Genomic DNA, 12,664 nt, shown 5'->3' with positions numbered 1-12,664 from the left:
GGCAAGTTCCAACACTACCTGGTGACAATCATCGTCATTTGGGAGTTCTCTAAATGTTCCAGGATTGTCCTGTTCTACATGGAGACTATGGTTCATGTGTCTCGAGTAGTCTAAAGGGGCTTGCCCACGCTCAGCAAGCATTTGTTCACTCGGGTACATCCCCAGACCATCTTTCGTTTTTTCTTTCTTTGTTTTATTTTAAGACAGGTTTTACTCAATTGGCCAGGCTAGCCTTGAACTAACTCTGTAGCACAAAGAAACTGCTGCCAAGGACGAAAGTGAGGGCAAACCCTAAAGTCTCAGTTTGTGGGTGCCATGGGGACCCACCTTTGGGTCAGAAACAGGAAAAATTTTGCCCCTGTGGCAGCTTCAGGGCCCAGACTGAGGATGCATGCAGATATTTATGTGGCAAAGTGAAGTGAAATCAGCCCCCACCCACGGGCTGCAGGGAGGCAAAAAGCAACAACAGCAGCAAAACCCAGAAACTCGGTGTGTGTGTGTGTGTGTGTGTGGTGCATGGCATATATGTGTACGTGAATGTGCAGGCGCACGCGCGCGCACACACACACACACACACATACACACACACACGTTCAGGGTCCAAGCAGGACAGAGGGGCTTTTCCTCTTATCACCCTTCACCTTGCTGCCTTGAGACAGGGCCTCTCTCTCTCTGCACTGGAAGCCCACGGCCTCAATTAGGCAAGCCAGTGAGTGACGCTGGTGGTACAGGCACCCACAGCCAGGCCTCGCATTTTACGTGATACTGAGGACCTAAACTCAGGCCTTATCCACTGAGCCATTTCCCTGGCTCCTGCACATCAAGTCTCACCCAGTTCTTGTCTAGCAGGGTTCCCTCTTCCCCGTCCTCCCTCCCATGGGTCGCAGTGCTCCAGCCTTCAATGGAGATGGTGGGCAGCCTGTATGGTCACTGGGGAATTGCTCCTGCAGACACATTTCCAAGCACCAGCCCTGGCTTCCCAGAAGCCACTGGGTTCATGTTTTCCTGGGGACACAGTTTGCACTGCACGGTGCCTGGTGGTGGCCAAACAACTGATTCTCCTGTTAGTGTCGCCTTGGGGGCTCAGGGCTTTGCAGCTGGCTTGGCCCGCCCCAGATAAGGAGAAGCCATCCCTTAGACAGACAACTAGATTTCCCTGCCTGTGATGTAAAAGCGGGGTCTTCTTCATGCTTCGTTCATCACTGCCTTGGAAGTGTCAATATTTGTGGGTGAACAGACCTGTGACCACCACGTTTCCAGCCAATTACAACACAGTCTTTATCTCCCCTGACAGGGGGTTAGGTTAATATTGAATCAATTCCCTTTAACATCGTCTTTACAGGAAAAAAAAAAACAAAAGTTCTTCAAATAAAACACCTAGTGAGGCCACTGCTCTGGGCTGCAGGCTGGGGAGACACATCTCCAAGGTGCCTGGTCACACAAAGGCTCCCATCAGGGAGTCTTTCCCAGCCTGTTAATTACCTCGACTGTCTCAAGGAGGCGTAGGTGACACATGGTGACAAATGCCCCAATTAAGGGCACTGGGGATAGATCCGGGGTTATCAGTCTTCTCTGATGGGAGCCCAAGGCTGGTAGTTAATCACAGCTGGGAATTTGTGGTGGAGATGGGCAAGGTCTGGGGGAAGGGCCCACTGGAGCACTGAGTTTCTGGAAGGATGTGATGCCCCAGGGTCAACCTCTGGACCTCTGGACCTCTGGATTTGAGTTCAAATTATAGTTTTGCTTCTTAAAGCCTCCGTGACCTCAGAGGAGGAGGAAATTCGATGGCTAGTGACACAGGAATGAGGGCAGGACATTGGAACCTTTCACCCCAGCCATGGGAGGCGTAGATGCACTGAGAGAGGATGCTGAAGTCAACTTCAGAGGACAGATACCCACTGGGCAAAGAGGAAGCTGAAGGGGAAACTAGAGTCCCACAAAGGCATAGCTCATGAAACGCTGACAAGGTGGAATAGACATGAGGGACAGAAGTGGGGGACACTGCTGGAGGTGATGGCGGGACTGGAGAGGAGCTGGGCAGGACATCGCATGGGTCAGACTAGAGAACCTAGACTTGCTTCAAAGGATGGTGGGAAGTTTGTAGATCTTGCATGCAAGCAACCAAGACTGTATTGAGGTCTTCAAAGGTCAAGTAGTGGGCGGGGTTGGGCTGATGGCAGCACCCAACTGGACTATGCAAAGTCCTGGTGATGTGGGATTTCCCTCTGTATGCTGTGATTACCATTAATGAATAAAGAAACTGCTTTGGACCTATAACAGGACAGAACTTAGGTAGGCCAGGAAGATGGAACTGAATGCTGGGAGAAAGATAGGTGGAGTCAGAGAGAAGCCATGGAGCCACCAGAGGCAGATGCTTGGAACTTTACCCAGTAAGCCACAGCCACTTGGGAGACAGAAGCACACACCTTTAATCCCAGAACTTTGGAGGCAGAGGTAGGCAGATCTCTGTGAGTTCAAGGACAGCCTGTTTTACAGAATGAGTTCTGGGACAGTCAAAGATACACAGAGAAACCTAGTCTCAAAATGCAAAAAAATTAAAAATAAAAATAAAAGAAATAGAGTTTAAAATAAAGCCAAGTAAAGATGGAAAACACACAGAGAATCTGGATACTATATGTTATTGTGTTCTCTTTGAATTGTTTCAATGCTGAGAAAGGAGAAAAAGTTGATAAAAGACATTTGATTATAAGTGCTGCTAGATTAATATATATATATATAAAACACTTTGACTTTAAAATTTAAGTCAAAAGATATGTTACTTTGTAGAAGAGGTTTTGCTTTTGTTTCCACAGGAAATGAGGCACTGTGGATTCATTCTTCATTAAGAAAAATCAGGTTTGACCAAGGAAGACCCCTGAGAAATCTCTGATAGGAGGAATGGCCCAGATGTCTGAGTTCTGCATCCCAAACAGTTCAAAGACTGCTGCCTGAGATGATCAAGCCTCACAGGATACTCCAGTCAGGACTTGATCATAATTCTAGATTTTCTTTAGGTTCCCATAAGATTATCAACTCCCCCAATCAGTAGGAAGTAGCCTAGAAAACTACACCCACATTCCCTAAAAATGGACTATGGATATTGTCCTTTGTTTAGAATGTTGACTGCATGTTGTTATGGATAATGGTCAGGCGAAAAGCTAAACTAAAAATATTAGATTCAGAGTTCTTGTTTAAAAATAAAAGGGAGGAAGTACTGTGGGGCAATAGTCTTTTATCCTGTCACTCGTATTATTTTATTGCTCAGTAGCCAGGCAGGAAGTATAAGTGGGGTGACCAGGCAGGAAGTAGAGGTGGGGCCATGAGAATTCTGGGAAGAGGGAAACATAGTCTCCAGTTATGACCCAGCTGTAGAGGAAGTAAGCTGTGACTGCCTCGCTGAAAAAGACACCAAGCCACATTGCCAACATAGACAAGAATTATGGGCTAATATAAGAATTTGTTAATAAGAAGAGCCTGAGATACTGGGCCAATCAGTTTATAATTGATGTAGACCTCTGTGTGATTCTTTGGGACTGAATGGCTACAGGACTGAGCAAGACAGAAACCTCTGTCAACACCCTGGTTTTCATCTCCAGCATAAGGGACCCCAATGAGGTATCATAAAACCTCTCTGGACAAGACACAAAGTCAGCAATTTGAGAGATTTCCAGGCAGGAGATATACAAGTGGCTTTTAACAAAGGCAGGCAGAGCACAGGACACCAGTTTGGGAGCACCGTTGAGGGCAGTGCCAGAGACCCGCCATAGGAGCTTTGATCTTAGCGGGCAGGACAGAACAGAGCCCTGAATATGAGGTGGGTAAACAACAGAGCCGTGTGCAACCCCCTCATCCCCCGGTTAACAAAACCAATCACAGGGAGATCACAGCCATGGATCCAATGAGGACTAAATGAACAGAGAACTAATCAGAACCCGGGAGCCGCCGCTGGCTTCCACTCTCTCCTTGGAGCAGGTGGCTCCTGCCAACCCCTAGTCTCACAGATGTTACTGGCACAACGATTATCTCAATTATCCATCTTGGTTGTTGGAATGGCTTGTTTCCAGGTTAGTTTCAGGGGAAACACCCCGTGGGAATTGATTAGCTCATTATGAAAACACTGTACCCAGAAGCCAAAGATGCTCCCCCACCCTTCACTCTGAGGAGGAGCCCTTACAGGTGAGTGGAGGAGGGAACTTCTGCCCACAGCGTTCTTTCTATCTGTTGTCCTAGAGGCGTTTGATTTTAGAGGGTGTTCTTGTGATACAAGGTCCTGTGTAGCCCACACTGGCCTCAAACTTGCTATGTAGCTAAGGATGACATTGAACTTCTGATGCCCCTGCTTTCATACCCCAAGGCCTGGGATGGAAGCTGCCTTATCCAGGTCTTCACACATGCCGGGCAGGCGTTCTACCAGCTCCATCCCCAACCCCAGTCCTTGAGATCTTACAAAGGGATGTCTACAGATCCTGTGATCTGATGTTCTTTGGGGGCACGGCACCTTCTATGAGATACGATGCAGGTGACCCTGAAAGGCAGGGCTGGCTCAGGGTTACCCAGGCAGGTGTTGAACCTGTTGCGCACCTCTCTCCATGACCCTTACCTTCTCTCTCAGGGTCCACCCTTCCATGAGCAGCTTGTAAATGCCCAGGGTCCATCCCTGTGTCTGAGGCCCCCATTAGTGTGTTTGCAGCAACAAGTGATGACCACATTCTACTTTACGGAGAGTTGGATGTGTCCCCTCCCAACATGAAATTAGCAACACCAGACAAAGTGCTCTGGACTCAAAATTCAGATCTTTTCCAAGTAACAGAACTGAGGTAGATCAGATAAATATCACCTCATGGTCAGCAAAATGATTGAACTGCCAAGAGGAAGGGAATTTTGTAGGTAAGAGGTTTCTGGCTCCTGATGTGGTTGTTTAAAATTCAGATCTGAAGTTGGTCGTGGTTGTTCACACAGAAATTGTTGTACTTGGAAGGCCTAGGGTGAAGAGTTCAAGGCCAAGGCCAACCTGAGCTAGCCAGATCAAACCAAGCAATCAGCAGAAAGCAGATTCTTTCTAACCCAGACCTGATAACAAAGAGAAGGAAGATAACTAGAAACGTAATATTCTAGAACAATGCTCAGCTTGCTGCCGTGCAGCCGTGTTCAAGGCTCTGAGGTCAAGCCTGGTTCACACCAGATTCTGGACATAGGTTAAGAGGACCGCATCGGGTGAGCTAGTGTTCAAGAGCCCAGGATGGCTGGCACCCACAGCTCCAGGCCTGTCTTGTTACATACTTTTGGAGAAAGTGCTCAGTCAGCCCCCCAGATTCTGGCTTCTCCTGAGCACAATGGGCTAATGCAGGAATCCCTGACTGCTTAGGCAGCAGCAGAGCTCCTCTGACCAAATCCCACCTGTGAGTCCCTTCAATGCAGACAAATCAGGCTCCACTGGAAGCTGCCAGTGACTTCTTTCCTACCCGCTTGGGATGAAACCCAAGCCTTCCCTGCTTTCTTCCTTCCTCCAGGCATAAGAAACTGACCCCAGATAGCGGACACCTCTGCGTTTCCCTACCCAGGACCTTGCCTCTTCCTCTCTCCCTCAAAGTCCCCCACTACAGGCATCTGGGCTGCTGTTTGTCTTTTCCGTCAGGTATGGATTTCATAAGGTGGGTACCATACCTGCCTTACTGACAATCCTTCCCGTACCTCAGCCATCATGAGGCATACAGTAGGTGCTGCATAAATACCCGATCAGCAAACATATGGGCAAATGGAGGAAACTTTCCAGTGCTATACACAGCAGCTACATGCAGAGTTGGCTTGCTCTCCCTCTCGCTTTGCCTGCCCCGTCTCTGTCCCTGAGGCCTTCGGGCAGAGGACAAACACCAGACACCAGACAAGAGTTGAAGTGATACCAGGAGCCATCACTGATTTATCTAATTAGCTCTGACTCCTGCATCCGGACACGTGTGCCAGGGGCCAAAGCGACTGTACCCTGACCCGTCCAGGAGCTCTGTCCTTACAGTCATTTCCATGACAACAGCGGCAGAGTCGGGGCTGTGGATGTCTTTGTTGGGAGCCGGATTCAGAGAGCAGGAAAGAGGAATTACAGAAGAATGAGGCTCTTTGACTGTGCCCAAGCTGCCCTCATTAAACGGCTGCTGCTTCCTGGGAACACACATCTTAACCCTGCAGAGGGATTGCAGGGAACACTTTTAAAGGAGGGAGAGGGGAAGGGAAGAAATCTACTCTGTCAGAACACCCACTTGAGGGTAGGGGTAACTTGGAGGCTGTGAAGCAGGAACAAGGGATGTGAGGTCGTCACTCTGTGAGGTGCTCAGGCCCCAGCTGAAATAAGATGTCCAGGCCTCCCCACTCTCTTCCTAACATAACAGGTTGCAATGTGACACAGAGAGACCCTGATTCTGAACTCAGAGTCAAAAGCTTCAGGTCCCAGGTCTGTCACTTACTGCCATGTCACTTAACCACACATCACCACCACTGGGCAAAATGTCCCATCTATAAACAGCCATGAGGTGCCCTCTGCTCCCCTGGAGCGCTCATGACAACTAAGTGCATCTGGCTGAAATCACAAAGAGTGAGCGAGTGCCCTGCCTTGCCCAGGACACAAGACAAAGAAGGTCTGGAGCAAGCCAGAATGGTGGAACAGGGTGAGAATGGCCCACTAAGGGAAGAGAAAAGGTCACAGAGTGTGAGATGGTGGCACTGTGTCTCCTGGGTTGATGGAACTTTGTTTAGTGCCCCCCTCTCCCTCCCTCCCTCCCTCCCTCCCTCCCTCCCTCTCTTCCTCCCTCCCTCCCTCCCTCCCTCCCTCTCTCCTTCTTGGCCGTGAGATGAGAATCTCTGCTCTCCCATGCCCTCTCTCCCATGGTGTTCTACCTCAGCACAAAGATGGAGTGCAGTGATCACAGACTGAACCACTGAAATCCACAAGCAAGCCTCTGCTCATTGACTAACAGGATGGTACTAAGCTGTAGAGATGGCAGGTGACAACATGCACGGAGCATTCAGTACGTGGGAGGCGGGCAGGAAGACGATTTGGGTCAGTGGCAGCTGGTAACCCTCATGAAACCTTAACCTGCATCATTAGCATCCACCTAGACAGCCAAATGGCCACAGCTGTTCTCAGTTCCATGAGGAGGTGACAATGCAATATTAACCCTGCAGCTGTGTCTCCTATACCCAGCCCTGGTAGCCACCAAAAGCGTCCATACACTCACATACACTACCTTCAGCCAGTTACCCAGTCCTAATCTGCTCATGCCCTCCAAACAGTCACAATTGGCTCCACCCAACAGAAGGGAGCAGGTCCTGCCCCTCACTCCCTACTGCCTTGTGGCTTCCTGGTCCATATCTCCACCTCCCTATAGGTGGGAGCCTCTGACCGTGTTTCCCAGAAGAGCTCCCTCTCCCGATGAGGGCATTTCTCACCTGACTGTGCACCTTCTCCAGCTCTTCCTTGCTGACTGATGTCTTGCCATCCTCCATGGTGGCCAGAAGGAGCTGAACATCAGACAACAGAGCGTGTGTCCTCCTGAGGTCCCGGCGGAGACGCTTTTCTACATCAAAGTCACGATGGCCAATCTGGAAGCCAAAGAATGGTTAGTTTAGATGGAAAGCAGTGGCCGGGACCAAGGTTCTTAGAGCTAAGCTCCATGGGCTCAACCTTGCCTCTCATGTGGCACACCTTTAAAATGCAGCACCAGAGAGGCTGAGATGGGGTCCTGCTGTGAACTGGAGGCTAGCCTGGGCTACAGTGTGAGATCCTATCTCAAAACCACAAGACAAGACAGCAGAAGGACTGTTTTCCACTCTCATATGCCAAATGAGACAGCACCAACCACCAGGATGCTATGAAACTAGATACCTGCTCTCCTTTGTTCAGCCCCAGGGTTGCCACAGGACCATGTACAAGACCCCACGGATATCACCATAATCTGGAAGGCCCAGCTCCTTCCGTTCTGTCCTCTGCATCAAGCTAAGAGTTTCTAGATGCTTTAGAGAAGTTAGGGCAGCCCAGGTGGGCATGAGGGACCTCCTGGAGGGCTCAATGACACTCGTGATTCAGTGAGTGTGTGTGTGTGTGTGTATGGGAGGGGGCCTGTTATAAAGGTCAGGTGGGATCCACACAGAGACCCTCTCTCCTTCACCCCCAGTTACACTGCCGGTTTCTATGGGGTCCATCATGGTTCTCAGCAAAGAGCAGCTGTGTTCCTTCCAAATACCTAAATGAAGCTTTTGATATACAAAGCAGCTTGCCTTTGCCAGATTAAAGGCAGGCACAGGAGCCATTTTCTGTGGATGGAACTTTGCCCAGTAGTGCATATATTCCTTCCCCCAGAACTCTAAATTTGTTGGGGAACAGAAAAGGGTCACAAAGATGCCACACCCTATCATGAGGATCAGGGCAGTGACTTAGATATCTTGATTCCCAGAGGCCAATGAGATGGGTGCAGCCCAAGCATGGGATAGAGAGAATCACACTGGGACCCCAGTGAACTTGGTAAGTGTCCCTTAAACACACCAGGAGCCTCTTTGTCCCAGGAACATCCAGGGATAGAGAAAAGACCCTGGGGCCAGCCAATAGGCGGGTACTGAGAATAAAATGGGTGTCTCATCATAAGGCAGTGGCTCTCAGCCCGTGTGTCATGAACCCTTTGGGAGTCAAAGGACCCTTTCACAGAGGTCACCTAAGACCATCAGAAAACACAGATATTTACACTATGGTTCATAACAGTAGCAAAATTACAGTTATGAAGTAGCGATGAAAATAATTTTATGGTTGGGGTCACCACAACATGAGAAGTTGTATTAAAGGGTCACAGCATTAGGAAGGCTGAGAACCTCTGTCATAGGGACTTCTGCTTGCATCTTGGGGATCTCTGCCTACCTGCCTGCCAGATGCCTCCTCTCTGCTAAGGACGCCCAAGAATATACCAAAAGGAATACAGGTTAAGACTGAGGTGGCTTAGGCTCTAAACCCCAGTACACCATTTTCTGGTGGCAGGAACCCTGGCGAAGTCCGCCATCCATCAGAATCAAGGCTTCCAGTCTCTAAGAGGGTTTTGAGAAATCCCTGTTCTCTGTGTTGAGATAAGAAAAGGATCAGGTGTGATAATGAGCCGCTGAGCCCTCTGCGTGCCGAGGACTTTACAGGCGCAGGATTACAGCTACTGCTGGGTGACCTGGTGCATGTGCCCGCAGATCTCATGTCACGATTTCTCCATGGCCAGCTTGGAATTCTTTGAAAGGTGAGTTGGTTCTTGAAATACAGACTCCTCCCTCAGACGGATTACTGTGGTAAATTTAAAATGTTGGTCTGTGGTATAAATACACAGCCAGGGGGGGATGGAGCTCAGGAGCTCAGCTCAGCTCAGCTGTGCTGCATGTTGGGCACCCTGTCACACTCTGTCATGTGTGGTCACACTTAACTCCTGTGGCCATCCCTTAAAATAAACGTTGTTGTTATTATTGCCTTTAAGAATGTAATGCCAGATCACATATATGGGATGGGTTCTAAGCAACAGGAAGGATTCTCAATGCTTTGTGGGGTGAACTACATGTAATACCCGGGATGAGCACACAGCCTAAATCCATGGGGAGGAGTCTGATGATGATAAGGGTGGTTTGCTGGGGAAGACACAGAGTTGGGGTATGAACTCAGCTGCTGTGTCAAGAAAGGGGCAACTTTAGCAAGTTATATCACCAGGGAGGTGTGCTTGCTGCTGCCGTTGTCATCATCACCATCATCATCATCACTATCATCATCATCACCGCCATCATCATCATCATCATCATCATCACCATCATTATCATATTTCATTGTATAAATGTTTTGCCTGCGCCTCTGTCTGTGTACTGTGTATGTACCTGGTGCCTGTGGAGGCCAGAAGAAGGCTTCAAATCCTCTGTAACTGGAGTTACAGACAGTTGTTGATTGAAATGTTTGTACTAGGGTCTCTGCAAGGACAGTCATTGCTCTTAACCATGAAACCATTTCTCCAGCTCTTTAATTTTTATAAGAAGTTGCTCTGAGACACAGAGGAGCTAGGCACCAGAAGTTGGAGCTAGCTGCTCCTAGCTAGTAGTTCAAGGAAAGTGTCCCAGATAGAAGGCCCTTCAGGAGCCAAGAGAGAGGATATGTAGTCTGGCATGTGGACTGCTGTGTGATCGATACAATGGCATACAAACCTCAGGTGTGGGCAGGTCACATAGTTAGAGATGGCCTGGGCCTCTCAGAACACAGGGACGTGGAGGCATGCCACAGACACGAGATCTGCCTGGGCCACCGTGCCACCAAGTGGGAATGCAGAACCCAAGGACCTCAGCTCAGCATGTGGGTCTCTAACTACTGCTCCCCTGTGACAATGGGATGTTTCCTGAAGCGCACACTCCCCTGCTGCACACTCAGATTTTCGCCATGATGAGCACGGGTTCTGTGCTTTTCCCGCTCTTTTGTCTGCTCTCCCTCTAGTTAACACTCAGCTTTCTAAGAAACAAGTCGGCATCAGTGCCTCCTCTGCTAACGGCACTGGCCACGTGGTTGGAATGGCTACGAGCCTTGTTGCCACTGCAGTCTCTTGAAACGTTGGCATTGCCGGTCTTTTCCAGGAAGCTGTGTAAACAGAATCCACAAGAAAACCTCAGCTGGAGCTGTCCTTTCCATCTTAAGGGTTACAGGGAGGAGGGAGCAGAGAGAACTTCCTTTCATTAATGTGAACTAAGTAGCACTCTGAGAGCTCAGTGATTCAAATTTGGATAAATGAGCCTAATGATTAAGGGAGGAATCTGCATGACTCACGCTGTGCTGGAAACTGCATCCAACCCGGGTTGTTTCCCTTTTATCATAAAGGCAAGCTGTTGGGGGGCAGTTGTGAAAACAAACTCCTGAGCACTAGTCAGTGTGATTCAGAGACATAGCTATGGACTTTGTGGGTAGGGAAACTGTGGCTTAGAGAAAAATATGTTGTGTGTGGTTGCACAGCAAAAGGGTTACAGAGAGGGCCTGCCTGAGAGCACAGTCTACAAAGATGGTCCACAAGCATTTGTCTCTGGCTAGTGGGACATAGAACTTTTTGCTTTAAAAAATGTTCTCCAAGTAGCCAAGTTGGCCTTGAACTCTTGAACCTACTGCCTCCACTGTCCAAGTGCTGGAATAACAAGTTTGTGCCACCATGCCAAACTAAGAAATTTTAAGCAACAGCATGTTACTAGATATGAAAACTACAGACTTACAAAAAGAGCACAGGCTGAGTTCACTTCAAGTCCACTTATGCCACTGACCAATCACCCAACCCTGGACAAGTCACTGCACTGTCTCAAAATCTTACATCTTCCAGTTATGTGGAGCAAACACCATTGATATATTTTAAAAAACTAAAGTACATTAGAAAAATTATAACTGAGAATAGAAATATAGTTAGTAGTTTCTAGTAGTAGAACAAAAGAAAAGATAAAATCATCGGTTTATTGAAAAACAGAAATGGCATGAAGTAGGACAAAGACAGGAACCAAAAACTAACAAAAATAAACAGAAAATAAGAGAACCCGAGTAAGTTCAAGTAGACTAGTCATAGCAATAAATGTAAATGAACTAAATTCTCCAATGAGAAGTTAGAGACTGAACTATCAGATTAAAATTGTCCGGGTGTTTAGAGGTAACATGAGCTAGTCATGTGCACGTTTATGTAAAGTTGTAGAGGTTGAAAATAAAGAGATCAAGGGGGTCCTGAAGGCAGAGTGACTGGAAGAATCAAATAGAACAACATAAGGCAAAATCACTCATGGAAAAGAAAATGCTATCATGTAGTCTCCAAGTAAACAGTCTTCCAGGAAAACAAAACCATATTAAACTCAGGAGTATGTAAACAACCACAAAATACATAAAGAGAAATTATAACCCACTCATTAGCAAATCCACACTCACACTGGGGTGTGAAACCCCAAGCTACAGAGCAAGCAGATAAAACCAAAAGTCAGCAGTAACAGACACATGAAGAGGTATATACACATTTTTTCATACTTTAATGATGCATGGCTTTCTATTTTTATGTGATCTTTAAATCACAAAATTAACAACTTTGATCAATTAACTGTGTACAGAGCCCCCCACCAATATAAATCAATAATTTAGTGTCTTATTAGACTTGAACACAAATTAAAGTGACCTGGAGATCCAAGCAATGTCAATGAAAAGTACCAGGTATCCCACCCTGCTACTGTCAGAAATGCCATTATGTTGAAAATTCCTTCAAACGTTGCTCTAAATAATCCCAAGTGTTCGTCACTTAGCGTCTAATTCCTAAATGATGTGTGTGATAAAAAAAAGGGGAACTCGAGGTAGGTGACAAACTCGAGGATGTCACGACACCAGAGACACAGCAACCCAGGGGTCAGGGCATTACATCCATCAGATTAATACTTTAATTTTTAGTTCTTCGTTTTTCTGCAGTGCTGGGTTTGAACTCAGGGCTTTATACTTGCTAGGCAAGTGCTCTACTAGATAGCTCTGCTCCTAGCATTTGAAATTTTAAAAGATTTATGCAGTTCTAAACCATCCAGTAAGGAACATTGAATGTAAGTTAAAAATTTTCAACTCAAGCTCAAAATAGAACAAAGCCCAAACTAATAGAAAAGAGAAGGAAAGATGAAGCAAAGT

General features: G+C 47.5%; 1 protein-coding gene across 1 annotated transcript in view; it reads right to left on the bottom strand.

The window, feature by feature from the left end:
* Nucleotides 1-12,664, bottom strand: part of Myo18b (myosin XVIIIB) — a 197,146-nt gene that overhangs the window by 87,633 nt on the left and 96,849 nt on the right. The window contains exon 34 of the mRNA XM_050121133.1: nt 7,438-7,590. Coding sequence (XP_049977090.1) covers nt 7,438-7,590 — 153 coding nt within the window. The remainder of the gene's footprint in view (nt 1-7,437; nt 7,591-12,664) is intronic.

Source organism: Alexandromys fortis, unplaced genomic scaffold, assembly GCF_014885135.2.
Source record: "Alexandromys fortis isolate MF-2015 unplaced genomic scaffold, M_Fortis_MF-2015_v1.1 scaffold_197, whole genome shotgun sequence".
NCBI classification, from domain to species: domain Eukaryota; kingdom Metazoa; phylum Chordata; class Mammalia; order Rodentia; family Cricetidae; genus Alexandromys; species Alexandromys fortis.
Note: the sequence above shows the minus strand (reverse complement) of the source record. Positions and strands in the feature narration are given on the sequence as shown.